At 45.3% G+C, this 17,593-nt stretch overlaps 1 protein-coding gene across 1 annotated transcript in view; it reads right to left on the bottom strand.

Annotated features, from left to right (window-relative positions):
• Window positions 1-201: 201 nt before the first annotated feature.
• LOC144097493 (uncharacterized) overlaps window positions 202-17,593 on the bottom strand; it is a 50,004-nt gene continuing 32,612 nt past the window's right edge. The window contains exons 6-10 of the mRNA XM_077630206.1: window positions 17,234-17,346; window positions 16,040-16,172; window positions 13,406-13,582; window positions 2,802-2,927; window positions 202-810 (exon numbers count right to left, since the gene is read on the bottom strand). Of these exons, the coding sequence (XP_077486332.1) occupies window positions 508-810; window positions 2,802-2,927; window positions 13,406-13,582; window positions 16,040-16,172; window positions 17,234-17,346 (852 nt within the window). The 3' untranslated portion in view covers window positions 202-507. The remainder of the gene's footprint in view (window positions 811-2,801; window positions 2,928-13,405; window positions 13,583-16,039; window positions 16,173-17,233; window positions 17,347-17,593) is intronic.

The following is a 17,593-nucleotide window of genomic DNA, read 5'->3' as shown; positions in this document are numbered from 1 at the left end:
CTTTTTTAAAGCCATTCTAAATGTTTGCCAGATGATTAATCGCTTTCTGGTGTCAACCTGGAAGAATGTGGTGACGAAATCTACTGATTGTTATGGGTGGCATGGAACGTATTGCAATCCAAGTATAACAATACAACTTCCGATGTAACTTCACTTTATTGCTGTATAATATTATTTCGGAGGTAAAATTAACTTGCGCGGTGAGTCTATTTGCTGGTTTACAGCGTAGAAACCACGTACACAGTACGAATACACGCACACGAACTGACGCTGCTAAACAACGACCGTTCGTGCGTATATGTCTTCGTGATGGGAACGTGGTTTTAGCGCTTCGGTATTTTTTGAAATAATTATTCCGGTTTCATTAACTCCAACCTGCGTTAGGAGTCTCGAGGAACACACTGAATTCGCTACAGCTTTTGGCCGTGCTTTCATCGAACATATATTAGCAGGCGGGGGATTTCGTTGCCAGAGGCTCTTTCTTAATGATGACTGCCTTTTTACGACTCAGCTACGCCTCGTTGAATGTAGCGAAGAGTCCTTCGATGTACAAGCTGGGGCCACGTCGGTTATGTTGTTCTCTACATTGGGGACGAGATATTGTGCGTTGTTTCGTTTGAGCACCTCAATTTGCTGGACAGCGTTTCTAAGTCTGAAGTAGGCGAATGACTGAGCGCTGTTCGGTTGTGCTTTTGCAGTGCCCCAATAAGAAGTGCAGTTTCCAAGATGGTCCTCCAGCTCCAAATCATAGAATGCCCAGCCCACGATGAATGCCAGCGGCGGGTCCAGCTCACGTGCTACAGATCCCACCTGCGAAAGCAAGGAACATTGCCTACACGACAATCCTCACCCAGCCACTGAGAAGATAATAGAGGTCTGAGTATGAAACCACGCGTCTTGTTGGCCACCCATTTTGTCTTCATCTCCAATTTGTATACGAAATACCATTAAAGAGACAGAAACGCAGACGCCAGGTACCAGATAGCAGAGGGCCGTATTATAATTGGAATACTATGATTTGATTACAAATAAATGTCGGCGATTGAGATGCGATAAGGGTGCAAGCACTCGTTCGCATCCACCCAAGCGGAGCCGTACGGCTACAAAGGAAAGCTATGCATATTTCACAGAAACTTCGTAGTTGAAGAAACACTGGAAGACTATTCTAAACATTGGCGCAACACCTTTCCCACTTCGAGCTGTTGATCAATTCGCTCTCGCCCTACCATATGCTAGCCGTCGCTCTTAGCTCAGATGGCAGAGCGACTGCTCCGGTGTGGTAGTGGTCCCGTGTTCGAGCCACCGACTAGGACGACCTTTTCTTCGACTGTAAAGTTGCTCTGAAAGCTGTATGGGTTTCCTATGTGTTCATATGGATGCGCTTGGGTGATGATAATGAGTAATTACTTCCTTACTTTAAATCTCCTTTACCCTCGGAAGTCTCCCTACACATTGGAACTGTTCAGCTGTAACGCCATTCTTCTAACTTGAAGGAGATGAAATGGTAAACATAATCGCCGTCCCTAACCCGTCCCAAATCGATGGGTACCTGTCTGGCCGCAGACAGCTGTTTAGGGAGAAGCTTCCTTCATATTCCTTAGTCGCAGTGGTATGCATACTTTCAACGGACAGCCCGTTTGTCACCGGAAGCATGTAGAGAAGAAATAGCAATCTGCGTTTTGCGACACGGTTGCTTATCCGCCACCCGTTGTCTGTTAAAATACGTGTTAAGTATGTTACTACTGCAGACGTTTCCACCTGAACCAAGTAGAGAAGAAATACAGATCTGCGTTTTGCGATATGGTTCCTTGTATACCACCAGTAATGTTTTAAGATACGTGTGGACGTGTGTTACTAGTGCAGACGTTTCCTCCTGATGCGCCTGCAGCACACCCCTGACTTAAAGGCGTTCAACGCAACGGAAGAAGTAAAATTGCTAAAATAGTCATAAAACTCATCAGTACTTCTAGAGCACACAGTCATAGACTCTCTCACGCGCTTTCAGGACTGATAAAAGTGGCTTTTCTGGCACAATTTATAGCAGTCGTCACCCTGGCTAATAGGATATCAATGCTTATCCCCAGTTTGTCTTTGTTGAAGAGCCCGCCATGACACTTATTTCGCTACTTCCTGATATCCTAGCAAAAAAAGGCTATCTAGGGGGAAAAAGGCTATCTAGGGCGACCTCTTCATTAAGAAAAATGGCTGATACATTTTTTATGTTGATCGTTTCCATTTACTAACCCAATGGCAGCTTTGCATAACGTGGCCATGGCTAAGGTGCGTATTGGCCTGCAAAATGTAGAGTCAAAGATCCAGTATTCCCAAGCACTTTACCCCTGGAGAAGCCGAGGACAAGGTAAGCGGAAAACTTGTTCTCTCTAGAAGCTTGGTGGTTGCCAGGCGGCATCGGGGATCGAACCTTGCACTTCACGCATACGAAGAGAATGATCAGACCATCAGGCCACTGCTCCGGTTCAATTTTTTCCTGCAGGCCGCTTCTAACTCTCATTTACTTGAGGGTTCTTTGAGAACACCCGCCGACCGAAAAGGAGTTCATTTCCACTGTATCAACTCACTTATCTGATAAGCTCTTAAAATGGATCCTGCTAGGCGAAAACACAAATGATATCATGAACGTAGGGCTGAAATCAGCACTTTAGCAGATTGGCACGTGGCGCCTATGCCTCGGTTACTATTCCAGTTCTCTGAGGCTTTGGCCATGCACTTGTTAATACGATATATTATTTGGTCTAAACTTCGTGGAAGCAAAAGATAAATATCAGAAACAGGTCACTCACAGCCTTTGTCATATCCGCTGACGTTATGTATGTGCGCCATCTGCCGTGTACTGGGTCGTCCTCGTAATGGCAGAACGCATACTCTTCGTGACCAGCTGTCATGTACGTTGATGACGAAAGGCAAACCTTGGGTAGTGGAAAAACAAGGATGATGTTGAGCAGTGGTCTTACTATATCATAAACCATGATCAAAAAACATCGACAGTGGTATAGCTGACTACAGACAACATAACTGAATGCTGTTGCGAAATGCAGGTGTTCCCCACAATATGCCAAAATTAATGAAGTAAACCGAGGGCACGCAATAGGAAACATGTACTTTGTTCGGTGCGCACCTAAAAGCGTATAATATAAGACGCACATATTAGGCAGCAGAATTGCCAGACATTTTCCTAAACAGGATGGAAAGTTGGGCTAGTTGGGTTACATACATTTTATAGGAAAAAATACAGCGCGAACATAGACGACGGACGGAGAAGAGGTGCACAACACAAGCGCTGTCTCGCAACTAAAAATTTTTTCAAGAGGAAAACACATATATAAAAGCGCCCGAAAAAACGGCAAAGTCAGCAATCCCATGAGGCAATCAACACTTGGAACAAACTAAAAAAAAAAAAAACAGACCAGATAGCGCAGGGTGCCCTTTTTTTCTTCTATGACCCATGGCAAATCAGGTGTTGCACAAGAACCGTATCTCCGCATCACATAGTGTGATGCAGGGTTGACTGATGCACGTGTTATTCTTCTTTATAAAAAACGCTTCCATGATCTCTGTAGTACGTTGGTCGCGGTGCCGGTACAGTACCTCGGTTTTCTGAAATATTGCCTTACAGTTGTCTTTATCTTCGCACTGAGCGCAATGTTTAGAAACATCTGACGATGCGTTTTCGTGCTCTTTTAGTCGGATATTTAAGCAGCGCCCGGTTTGTCCGATATACACCTTTTGGCAAGTGAAAGGAATCTGGTAGACCACCGAACGTGCACAATCCACAAATCTTGATCTGTGCCGCACCGAACACATAAAGGGGTGCATTTTTTTCTTCCATTCTTGGACATCAGTCCCAGTCATCGGACACAGGCGTTGAAGCTTTTGGGGTGCTGTACAGACCACGTCGACATTAAAACGACGAGCAACATTCCTCAGATTGTGCGCCAATCTATGCACGTAGGGAACGGCCACTGCTTTCTTTTTGGCTCCCGTTTTTTCACCTCTGTTCGTGGTCCGGAGACCTCTGAAATTGACAATTAGTTTTTCGCACGTTCGTGATATCACAGAGAGGGGGAAACCTGCCGCGGTCAGTCGTTGTACTTGCAAGGAAACACCGTCTGCGACGGAGTGCACACAAGATTTTTCTAGAGCAGATCTTAGGCAGGAGAGGGCTATGCCGTTTTTTACCAGTTTTGTGTACCCTGAGCAAAAGTTCAGTATCAGCTTTTTTGAGCGCGGTTTATTATCCCAACAAGTGTGGCCCTCCTTGAACATCAGTCGTAGATCTAGGAACTGAAGTTCATCTTTTTCCGGCATTTCGAACGTGAAATTTAGACCCATTGCGTTCTCTTTAAACACTTTCAACACATCAACCGCGCGCCTAGAATGCCCTCCCTTTTTCATTAGTATTAGAAAGTCATCTACATATCTCCAGATCTTAAAAGCAAGACCGTCAAGATTTTCCTTGATCGCTACGTCTACTTTTGCAAGAAAAATGCTACTGAGTATCGGGGCTAGACGAGAACCAATACACACACCCTGTGGCAAGGAAGGTGATAACCGGCGTCAAGCACGAGCTTTTAGAGACTGGACGAAGACAGCGGACCAGACCATCGAGTTCCTGTGGGCTTCTGTACGTCCCCAACTCCCGAAGAAGAATCGGGTGGTAAATGCCGGCCAGGGCGTCCTTCTGCTTGGAGATGCCCAGATTCTGCAGCAGCACAGGGAATTACTCAAGCTTGGCCCCAAGTACTGCTTTGAACCAGTGCTGTCTCCGCCGGAAAAGGTGGCTCTGGTGAAGAACATTACCCGCCGCGTCACCGAGGAAGACCGCCATCGCTGTGTAGTGTAGTGCGTCGACGCATTGACAAAAACTGTAGGTAGGCCACGGAACTCTAATGTCCTACGACCTTTGGTTACGTTCCTCAATGAGAATGAATTGCGCCGTATGGTGTCGAATAAGGAAGGATTTTTCGTTGTGCTCCCCGACACATCATACTCGCAGGAAGCAAAAGCGGCAATAGATAAGAACTTCAAACAGGTTAATGTGAAGTGTGAACGAGTAAGGGACCGTGCAGTCGGAATGCTAACGAAGTGCAACCTCATCTCGCTTGCTTCTAGTGTAAAGAAAGCTGCAGCTTCAAGTCTTGAATTGTTTTTTTGACGCAAAAACTCACAAACCGAATATCCCCTTTCGCACAATTGTGTCCGAGCGCCACACTTGGCAACACGCAGTATCCGGCTATCTACAAAAGAACCTCAACGCCTTAGAAGTAGTCGACCCCTATGCTGTTCCTGACTCACAGGCGATCGTCTGGTACCTCCAAGATAGCAACCCAGGAACCTGTTTCGGATTTAGCATTGATGTTGAAGATTTGTATTATTCCCTACCTCATGGCAAGCTCTTGTCCACCGTGAAGGAATGCATCACACTCAAGAACAATGAAGTAGCATTTACTGGTCGCAGCGGTATCACAGTAGAAGCCTTTTTAGAACTGCTTTCTTTTTACCTGTGTTCAACTTTTGTGGAATGGCGCGGGACAATTTTCTTGCAAAAACAGGGTGTGTGTATTGGTTCTCGTGTAGCCCCGACACTCAGTAGCATTTTTCTTGCAAAAGTAGACGTAGCGATCAAGGAAAATCTTGACGGTCTTGCTTTTAAGATCTGGAGATATATAGATGACTTTCTAATACTAATGAAAAAGGGAGGGCATGCTAGGCACGCGGTTGATGTGTTGAAAGTGTTTAAACAGAATGCAATGGGTCAAAATTTCACGTTCGAAATGCCGGAAAAAGATGAACTTCAGTTCCTAGATCTAAGACTGATGTTCAAGGAGGGCCACACTTGTTGGGTTAATAAACCGCGCTCAAAAAAGCCGATACTGAACTTTTGCTCAGGGCACACAAAACTGGTAAAAAACGGCCTAGCCCTCTCCTGCCTAAGATCTGCTCTAGAAAAATCTTGAATAGGACAAATTGCCGGGCTAGTTGGTAATGATCTATTCTTGTTGACAGCGCGTTAAAGCACAGGGACAGAAGAAACACAGAGGACGACGTCACAGGCGCTGAACTTCAACTTTATTCAAGAATCATCGAAACACTGCATATATACCCATGACAGAGACGCCACCAAGCGGCGAAAGTTTTATGCGCTCGTGGAAACAGAGATGATAAGGCAGGTAGGGCAAAATGACAAAGGCTAAAAAACCGAAAAATTTTGAACAGAGCAGGAAAAAGCAGAGCAAGAAGATGCAAAAAACTTTACCAAGTCATTTGAAAGAAACACTCCGACACGTGAAAATAGTGGCGCAGATGACAGACAGAATTTTGAAGACGGTTTCCGAAAACATTGAACCAAAATATACGCGTAAAACAAAAATCAAACGTGGCGAAAAAAGAAAAGCATAGTGGCAAGCAAAAACCAACAATGAAAAAGCACAGGGGTGATTGGATAGGCAAACGAAAATTTAACGATACAGGTGAGGCCTACAATTAACGCGGCTAAACACAGAAGATAAAATGCACTGGATAGATAAAACGATAAAAACTGGGAGGAGCATGAAAGATGAAGCCAACAAAAAACACGGCTAAAGCTAAAAGATGAGGTGCATAAAAAAAATAAAAGCGAAAAGGAGAGAATAGTGGGAAAAAATTTTTGTTTAACTCCTTTGTAAAACCATTACTACTTCAAACAGGCCGCGATGGAAAGATTAACTCTTTTTTCGACAATGAAACCGAGGGTGCACTTACACATTCACCCTCGTGCCCAGCAATCTCGGTTGCTTCCACTATTTCACGTGTCAACTTGTTCCTGTGCTTTTTTATCACAGTGGCTTTTTCGAACAAAGGATGGCATGGATTTTGTGGGTCACAGTTTCGGCAGTGGACGTGCAGATTCCTGAGTGAAGTACCAGATAAATCGTTCTTGTGTTCCCTCAGCCTATCATTGATACATCGGCCTGTTTGGCCGATGTATACCTTGCGACAGGACAAAGGAATTGAGTAAACGACGCCTTCCGCGCATGCCGTAGAGGGATCTCTGTGCCGAATGGTGCAACCTCTTTTTCTTTTCTCTTTTTCATTTACAGTCCTACAGAGCTGCGAAAGGCGCTGAGGGGCGGAAAAAACGATGTCCACTCCTGCTTTGCTTCCAATTTTTTTAAGGTTGTGTGAAATTTGGTGCATGTAGGGGATAACAGCAACCTTTTTATATTGCTTGCGCGCTTCAGCCGGAGCCCTCCTATTCACTCAGGAATCTGCCCGTCCACTGCCGAAACTGTGACCCACAAAATCCATGCCATCCTTGGTTCGAAAAAGCCACTGCGATAAAAAAAGCACAGGAACAAGTTGACACGTGAAATAGTGGAAGCAACCGAGATTGCTGGGCACGAGGGTGAATGTGTAAGTGCACCCTCGGTTTCATTGTCGAAAAAAGAGTTAATCTTTCTATCGGGGCCTGTTTGAAGTAGTAATGGTTTTACAAAGGAGTTAAACAAAAATTTTTTTCCCACTATTCTCTCCTTTTCGCTTTTATTTTTTTTATGCACCTCATCTTTTAGCTTTAGCCGTGTTTTTTGTTGGCTTCATCTTTCATGCTCCTCCCAGTTTTTATCGTTTTATCTATCCAGTGCATTTTATCTTCTGTGTTTACCCGCGTTAATTGTAGGCCTCACCTGTATCGTTAAATTTTCGTTTGCCTATCCAATCACCCCTGTGCTTTTTCATTGTTGGTTTTTGCTTGCCACTATGCTTTTCTTTTTTCGCCACGTTTGATTTTTGTTTTACGCGTATATTTTGGTTCAATGTTTTCGGAAACCGTCTTCAAAATTCTGTCTGTCATCTGCGCCACTATTTTCACGTGTCGGAGTATTTCTTTCAAATGACTTGGTAAAGTTTTTTGCATCTTCTTGCTCTGCTTTTTCCTGCTCTGTTCAAAATTTTTCGGTTTTTTAGCCTTTGTCATTTTGCCCCACCTGCCTTATCATCTCTGTTTCCACGAGCGCATAAAACTTTCGCCGCTTGGTGGCGTCTCTGTCATGGGTATATATGCAGTGTTTCGATGATTCTTGAATAAAGTTGAAGTTCAGCGCCTGTGACGTCGTCCTCTGTGTTTCTTCTGTCCCTGTGCTTTAACGCGCTGTCAACAAGAATAGAAAAATCTTGTGTGCATTCCGTTGCAGACGGTGTTTCCTTGCAAGTACAACGACTGACCGCGGCAGGTTTCCCCCTCTCTGTGATATCACGAACGTGCGAAAAACTAATTGGCAATTTCAGAGGTCTCCGGACCACGAACTGAGGTGAAAAAACGGGAGCCAAAAAGAAAGCAGTGGCCGTTCCCTACGTGCATAGATTGGCGCACAATCTGAGGAATGTTTCTCGTCGTTTTAATGTCGACGTGGTCTGTACAGCACCCCAAAAGCTTCAACGCCTGTGTCCGATGACTGGGACTGATGTCCAAGAATGGAAGAAAAAAATGCACCCCTTTATGTGTTCGGTGCGGCACAGATCAAGATTTGTGGATTGTGCACGTTCGGTGGTCTACCAGATTCCTTTCACTTGCCAAAAGGTGTATATCGGACAAACCGGGCGCTGCTTAAATATCCGACTAAAAGAGCACGAAAACGCATCGTCAGATGTTTCTAAACATTGCGCTCAGTGCGAAGATAAAGACAACTGTAAGGCAATATTTCAGAAAACCGAGGTACTGTACCGGCACCGCGACCAACGTACTACAGAGATCATGGAAGCGTTTTTTATAAAGAAGAAGATTAACACGTGCATCAGTCAACCCTGCATCACACTATGTGATGCGGAGATACGGTTCTTGTGCGACACCTGATTTGCCATGGGTCATAGAAGAAAAAAAGGGCACCCTGCGCTATCTGGTCTGTTTTTTTTTTGAGTTTGTTCGAAGTGTTGATTGCCTCATGGGATTGCTGACTTTGCCGTTTTTTCGGGCGCTTTTATATATGTGTTTTCCTCTTGAATAAAATTTTAGTTGCGAGACCGCGCTTGTGTTGTGCACCTCTTCTCCGTCCGTCGTCTATGTTCGCGCTGTATTTTTTCCTTTAAAATGTATTTTCCTAAACACAATGTGTAAGCCGTAAAACATTACTTGTCCCTATAGCACTGTAAAATGAGGCCATCTAGTAGGCTGATTGTGCCGGGTGTTTTGTTCAGCAGTACCAAGATTAAACAAACAAAAAGGGTTTTGGAGGCAAAGAGAAGCTTTTTCCGGCCTGGTAATACCAATGTTAGCGGACGGCAAAAGTCAGGTAAATCTTGCCAACTAGTAGAGTGATTAACTAATTTGTAATAATGAACTTTCTGACTATTACCGAGAGGCACCAGAGCGCAAGTAGAGATTTGTAGCCGGCCATGAATAATAGCCATATCAGTTTTTAGAATTTAGAAAAAGCCATTCGCTGCTATGGCTCAAATAATTTGGCCGTTTTCTCGCGCCATTAGATAACCGCGGGCTTGCGAGAGGGTGCAAAACGACGCCAAAAAAATCGTGACACCCTGCGACGCACGTACAACGCGACAATCATAGCCCCGCCCTCGCTGCAGTGCTCCCCACTTTTCGCCACTTCGTTGCTCCAGCGCGAGCGGGGATGAGAATGCCACATTGTAGGTGTGTCACAGACTGTCGTGATTTGATTGGCGTCGCTCTACGCCCTCTCGCAGGCGCGCGGTTTTTGAATGACGCGACAAATAGGCTACATTTGTTGAGCCTGAACGGCGATTGTACTCCTGTTTTCAAGTTCTAAAAACTAATATGGCCATTACTAACGGCCGGCTACAAATCTCTAGCTGTAATCAGGTGGCCATCGCTATTAGGTAGTTAACTATTAGAATTTAATTTAGTTAATCACTTTACTGTCAACATGCCTCCCCCTCCCCCCCCCCCCCCTTTTTTTTGGACGTCAGAACGCTGCCAGTATTATGCCGCAAAAAGGTTCTCGCAATATCAAAAGCTGTATTTTTAACAAAATTTTGGACCTTCTGAAAAAAGAACACCCGGCACTATCAGCCTGCTGAACGGTCCCATTTTGCAGCAGAGCCAGAGGGAGAAGTAATCTTTTGGCTCAGACACTATGTTTAGGAAAATATCTGGGAATGTCGGTTTCGCACATGTGAGTCCATATTGTACCTTTTCAACTGCACAGCTAACAAAGCACATATATCGTATTGCGTGCCCCTGGTTTACTTCATGCATTGTGACATCTTAGTTGTGTGGAAAAGCTGCATTTCGCAACTGTATCCAATGATGTTGTCGCTGTTTAACTGTACGACTGTCTACGTAAAATGTAATTACGTCGGCCTATAGAAAGGCATCCGTGAACTCCTTAAACACGCACTGCCTATGAAAACTGTCGCACTGCCAGTTCTCAACCAATGCAAGCCGCAGACCAGTGCTGATTGCTGGGATAAAACAATGCACATGGTAAAATAGATGCTTTTCCTTGCATATTTATCGCCATCCTCTGCCCTTAACACTTATTAGACCCTACATAAGCGCCAATGCCCGTTCCTGAACTTCTGGAAATGTCATACATTTCCAGCAGCGAAAATAGTCCAACCTGTCTTTTCCGCTCTTGGTCTGTGCCCGCGTTGTCGTAGCCGACCAAAGCTATTTTATGCAAAAACCACTGAACCATTTGAAATTGCATTTTTTGGAGACACAGCAGCAATTAAATCACTGCAATACAATAAAGTAACCTAGTTACTTTCCCGGTAATTTTAAATATAATGGATTACCCTGGGAGGAATGGTGCGACAGGAAAAGACGCGGACGAAACAAAAGGAAACACACACACAAGCGCCAACCTTCAAGTTAAAAGCGAGGTTGTCGTTGCGCCTAATTAATACATGGCAACCCGGCTCTCGAGAACTGCGAAAGCAAACAACAACTTGAGGTGGATGCCAGATACGACACGCGAAATCGAATAAGTCGCATCAGCATTAAAAATATCGGAGCCATTCACAAGCCAACCGCAACATGTGGCGAACCTCTAACTGTAAAGAAACGACTAAACAATGTAAAAGAAAATGGTAATCAGTCTGGACCAACATGACAAGGAAGAAAAAAACCGCAAGTGGACTCGCAGAATATTTCGTGACAAAAAGCGACGTCAACCCCACCGGAACACTAAAAACAATTAAGCAGCAAAGAAAAAGACCATGCAGGCTAAAATGGCAACAACAAAAGAACATGAAGTTTAAAATGCCAACAATGACACGGCCAGACATGAGGCATAAAAAACTGCCTATTTACAGGACATTGATAAAACATGAAAGGTAAAAAACGCCAAGGAAGGATGAAAACGATAAAATGTCAAAAAGACAGAGGAAAGATAAAAGCTAAAGTTACTAGCACCGAGCCCGAGCCCTGGAACAGAAAGGTGCACTCTTGTCATGTCTGCCACACCGAGATCGTTTTCGTTCGCCCAAGAAACCTAACTCTTTTTTTTTGTGAGGCAGACTGCATGATACCGGGATGACGCATTTTTTGCCTTCTCGCAATATTTCATGAGCTTTTACTATTTCGCGGGTAAGCTGGTCTCTGTGCTTGTATATGACAGAGCATTCCACAAGCAGCGTTCTACATTTGCAGGACCTGCAGTGTTGGGCAAGGTTGCCGTCAATTGCGACTTGGTGCAGATTCCTGCGATGTACTCTGAGATGCTCATTTATGTACCTTCCAGCCTGAACGATGTTGCAGGCACCACATGTAAAATGAATTTTGTATAGAACGCCTTCAGAACAGGCTATGACAACGCCATTTTTAAAAAAGACGTTGTTTAGAAACGCATTTCTTTTTTCATATATCGTTAAATTCCACTACAGTATAGTCCACTTATAAGGACCGCAGTTACAAAGAACGCTCGCGTATTACGAACGAGGGCAGTGTTGCAATCTAGTTATACATTATGGCTATGGCATTGCGCATAAGATAAAACGAACAACCATGGCCAGACCACTCGGTTGTAACAAACGAGGAGGCGCCACAAACCCTTCCTCACAGTGGAAAAACGCGCGCTTCGAGCCAGCGCGGAAGCCGAAGAGCGTCTCCAAACGCCCGTGGTCCCTTCCCCAAAGACAGTGCAGACACCCAAGAAAACAATAAAAAAGGCGGCCCTCAAACGACAGTTAACCGCTGGCCAAGACTGCCCCTGCATGCAACGAGGTCAATCGGTGCGTGCGGATGTGCGGCTGGGCAAAGCGTGCGAAGTGGCAGCAGAATAGGTAAGAGCGAGACGGGGGCAGGGTTGACAACAAAACTACTGCACACGGCTGTTGAGCAGCCAATGATAGTGATTCGTGAAACTGATTAACAGTCACAAGGTATACCTTGCTTGCTCACACGGTCACGTGGCATGCGTCGCCTGCCCAATCCGATCCCCGCCTTCTGCGTCACTGCCGCGTGCAGGCAGGGCGCAGATGGCACAGTACGTTCAGCGCACATCCGCTGCGATAGCTTCATCACTGAATCCCTACAGCTTTGTCGAGGATCGGAGGCGAGAATGCTGACGTAGCACCAGTTTCCGCAAGCGCCTGAATGATTATCGATATTATGGCGATCATAAAACGGTGCAGCCGCAGCAAGGGCCTCGGCCAGGAGCATTCGACAGCGCTGAAGAGCTTAGAAAGTGGCTTGATAGGGTCCGCTGTGAAGCAACAGTCGTGCGGAACGAACCTTTGTAAAGAAACAGACTCTACTTTTCTCTGGCTGTGTTGCTCATAAGTCCACTTAGAACGAACTTCAGATACAACGAACTCAATTCGCATGACCCTCAGGTACGTTACGAGTGGGCTGGACTGTATAACAATCAATATAACCGCGGATCTACCCTCAGCAGGCTTGCATTTTTTTTGCCAAGAACATTTTAGCTATGGTCAAAAACGCTCTTTATTTTTTTTTATGGTGGTGCTAACTACTAGATGCGAGTGATGGACAAAATTTAAAAGAAAGATTTTGCGATGCATCGGAAAAATCGACCGTTTCTTTCAATATTTCCTCAACATTAGCTTACAATGTTTAACAGTAGCCTCAAAATTAAAACTGATGCTGAGGAATCCTGGCCTTGGCTGCCTCCAGTGACTTCTTTGTGCGAAAATAGGGTAGTTTAACAGTATTTGCAATTACTTTTTCAAGATAGCTGCAACTAATTAATAATTAATAACTGAAAAGTAATTACTTGTCAAAAGTAATTTTGCCACGTACGCTTCGCAGTGCACACCACGCATAATGGAAGAGCGCAGACGAGTACGAGGACTTCTAAATTGAGTTATTCGATTCACACTGGCTAATACATGTATGCCACCGAGTGAATTCAATATAACGTAGGTGCGTGGACCTCACAGGCCGTGGCTTCCCACCGAGGTGCCGTACCTCTGCGAAGGGCAGGAGGCTAGCGTTAGAGCACCTGAGGCCCCCCAGCCTCGGCTGCTCCACGCTGTGGTCTCTCTCCACTTCGTACTGCACTACAGCCAGGGAGAGGGACAGCAGTAGGGGCACCTGTACGTGGCGCTCCAGCTTAGAGGCGGACAGGATGCTGGTGGCTTCATGCTGCGCGACGAAAGGAGTTCTCATGAGACGGCGGTGTGAATGTCACTCCTCCCATAAAGAGACACGAAGTCGATCAGCCTGCTACCAGCGGGCAGCGAAGTGTACCCACACGTGAGTGGTGGCATGGCACCAGAGGCTGAGTTTCGCCAGAGTTTACATACGTGAAAAGCCCGCTACAAAATATGCGCACCCATTCTCAAGTATACTACAAAATTACTCGAACATGTGATTTTTCCTCAACTAGCTGATATTCATGCATACGATTCTTTCTTCAAGCCATAGAAGCATGGTTTCTCAAAATCATATTGATGCGAGAAACAATTGCTGTCATTTACTCGACCTTTGCGCCTAATTATCGACCGCCACTGTTAAGCTTAACGCTTTCTTTGCACTAGTCAAAGAATTTGGCAAAATCAATCACCATCTCTTACTAATAAAGCTTCAGAGTCTGAACAACACCATAGTTAATAACATGCATGCAGTATTTTCCTAACAACCGTATGTATGAAAATAATGTCCACTTCCTACTTGCGTGTGTGAGATTTATAGTACCACAAGGCTCGGTGATGGGTCCTCTTTCTTTCCTAGCATATACTAATACTTTGACTAATTCTACCATCTCTATTCAATTTCTAAAGGTTGAGATTATGCTGGGGCATATTGGGAGTTATCAGTGCAAAAGCACTGCCCGATGGGCAAACCCCGAGCAAGATCTCGCAGTGTTTCTGAGTTTGTGGCGAGTGAAACAAATATAATAAAAAGGAATGAAATAAATATTCGCGACTTGTATTCGAACCCAGGGCGGCGCGAACAGATCTGCTTCGCTGACCACTGCGCGAGAACATTAGGCTACCACCGCAGCCAACGCGCCTTGTGTTAATCTGCGAAACACACTCGCGCCGAGCATTGCACAATGTCTTCTTCAACTAATTCTACTGTCAAACTCATAGCGCATATGAGCTACTATCGGGGCTCATATTTCGCGCTTCGAGCTATGTGGTGGTAGTGAAAGAGAGATGTGCGCTGCATGCTTTGGTGTGGACCACGTTGTGGAAGAAACACGGCCCCAGAGCAATACGCGTTGGCGTTGGCAACATTGATACAGATTGGTTTGCTTTGGTTTGTAGAAGTTTAACGTCCCAAAGCGACGGCGGCTATGAAGGGACGCCGTAGTGGAGGGCGCCGGAAATCTCGACCACTTGGGATTCTTTAACGTGCACTGACATCGCACAGTATAGGGGCCTCTAGAATTTCGCATCCATCGAAATTAGACCGCCGCGGCCGGGAACATTGATACAAAAACGGGGCACTCGAGCATAGGCCGCCGGCGTACAATGGGTAAATTTGCATTGGCGATGAAAAAGAAGACGCGCATAAGTGGCACCCTGGGCCAGTGGACACTTCAATCGTGCTTTGAGGTACGTGGCGGTTCCGTCCACCTGCAAAGAACTGTGCTCTGAGGCAATATTTCTTGCTTAGCTATTCTAAACCACCAGCCATTTTTTTTTCGGAAACCACTTGGACACAAATTCACTTCAGAGGCTATAGATTTCGACGTTTTGCGCATTTACCTTCAGCGTTCACCGCCAGCCTGGCCTCGGCTTGGGGACAATGTTCGCCTTATTTTGCTGATAATGATTATTAAAAAAATTTCATGCTTAAAATCAGCGGTGTCAGGTGCGATGTAAAGGACGTTAAGTGCCACAAAGGGCGGAAATCAATGCAAAGCATGCAGTCTCCGAATAATACACATATATGCGAAGCTCGCGCCACTGTATATGCAAGTTCCTAAAAGAGCTCTTCGTCCACGGCGGGAATTCTGCGAAAACGAGGTTTCTTATTTAGCTTGGCTAGTGTTGGGCTTAAAACGTAGATTCTACCTCAGCATAGGCAGCATCGCCGGGATGCTCTTCTCAGTGCGCCGAATAAATTTTAATAGTGTGTTTTTCACTTCATCAATAAATTTCATGCAAGTAGAAGTTCGGTGCTAGGCTGGTATGGAAACGTTCACAGCATTTCTTCACGGTTTGCCTAAAGTCGCATTGTTAAGGTTGAATCCGCACCGCCATTTTTCCTTCTATAGACAATGCTGAGAAACTCTACGAGTCCACAGCCCTCCAATACATCGTCTCCCCTCATCAAAAGGAAGGGTAAGAAAAGATCTTGCATCGGGCTATCGGATTTCGCTTCAGGCCACTCGTGGATTATTTGCACTCTACATGTAGTGACTGACACACGCAAATCTCTTAGATAAAAGCTTTTTGCTTTCAGCAACAAGCTGAACAATAATATAGATATGGTGCAGTCGGTTGCACCCCGTATTATAAGCGCCAGCAAGAAGCACATTTGCTATGCGAAAGGTGGGAAAGCGGAATCTACTTGGATCGTAGGCAGCGAAATGTTAAGCTTAAGTGGTTCGTAGCCACAGGGAAATGAAGCGGCCTCTTGTGCACGTACCATGCTTATAGTGCGTTTGTCCTGGAACGATAGGGGCTCCCAGCTGCTGATGGGTTCAACTTGGCAGCGCTTGGGCGAGGACGCAACGGTCGGAGGGGCGGAATGAGTGACGAGTATAATGAAGTCCACCGACCTGAAAATTATAAAAAAAAACATACGGAGTGAGCCAGCCGCGGGAAATAATGAATGCGAATGAAGTAGAATTATGAATTGCAGCATGAATATAAAAAAATTAAAGCAAGGAGGAAGAGGTTACGCATGAAGAGAAGACATGCAGACTATTCTACTCTAGGTGGGTTCGAAAACGTGCTGTCAGGAAAGTAATGAAGGAAGGGGTAAATATGAGACAGGTCAGCCTAATTTCTGGTGCCTGATTTGAAATATGACCGAAAGAATCAGAAAGAAAATTCACAGGAACACCCAGTTAATCACATTACGCGTGGGAAATGCGACAGCGTTAAGCTGTTGATGCCTTTCCCTAAAGTGACGTAATTTTCGATCTGGTGACCTCAGTTACCTCCATAGAGTGGAAATGCTGCGGTCTGTTGACGTCACATACCTCCATACAATCAAGGAATTTAGTTTCCGACGGCAAATGTTTTCCTGATGTGGATTATAATGCATGGCATTGAACAAAAAATAAATGAAGTGAATTTATCGTTTTGTAAGGGTGCCCATATGGAAGATGAATTGGATTGCGGCTCATGACTGGGTAATTTTCTTTATTGCGAATAGGTGCATGGTTCACCTTTCACCAACTAGAGATGTGGAGAGGGTGCGATCCTGCAAGGGAAAAGAATAATTCCGCTCAAAACTGGAGGCCTCCGCAGTGTACTCCAGAATAGGTAATCCTTGCTGAAGGGTTGTAAGGAGAGTCCCACCACCATTCTTAAATTTGGTCATGATCTACAGGTTTATAACGAGTATCCACCTGACAGGCACTGTGCTTTCCTGTAGCGGGAGTTAAAGAAAAATCACTTCATGGCATTCACAAAACTCGAAGTCAGATGAACATCACTGCAGCCCGTAGGCGGTAACCTCCGAAAGCAGATCAAGTCGCAGCTTAAAATAACCAAACGATACTACTCAAGCCCTCATATCTGGTACTTCGCATGTCTTGATGCAACGATCAGAACAAGGAGAAAATCATTACTATTGTAGAGCGGCATTAATTTCCCGGTGAATTCTACTCACGCAGCCGCTTCGGCAACGAGTCCCGTGACGTAGTCATCCACGTAACTCCGACGACACACTAACTGGAGGCCGAGGAACACGGTGAGTGGATGGTGGGCCCAGTGCCGCAGATACTGCACGATATCCAAGAAAGACATGCGTCGGGAAGCAGGGACTAAGCACGAAGCTGTTAGCAAGGGACATTATATGTTGTGGGTATACACTGCTGTTAGCGCGTTTTGCGTTCTTGCTTCGTGGCACTAAACGCGGAATGCCGCTTAAGGTGGAAAATTAGATGACCCGATGCCCTCGAGATACTGTTACAGAGTGGGATGTTCCATTCAAAACTCCGAATAAGCTGCATGAAGTCAAGCTGATGTG

Source organism: Amblyomma americanum, chromosome 7 (assembly GCF_052857255.1).
Source record: "Amblyomma americanum isolate KBUSLIRL-KWMA chromosome 7, ASM5285725v1, whole genome shotgun sequence".
NCBI lineage: Eukaryota > Metazoa > Arthropoda > Arachnida > Ixodida > Ixodidae > Amblyomma > Amblyomma americanum.
This window is presented reverse-complemented; position numbering and strand designations above follow the sequence as displayed.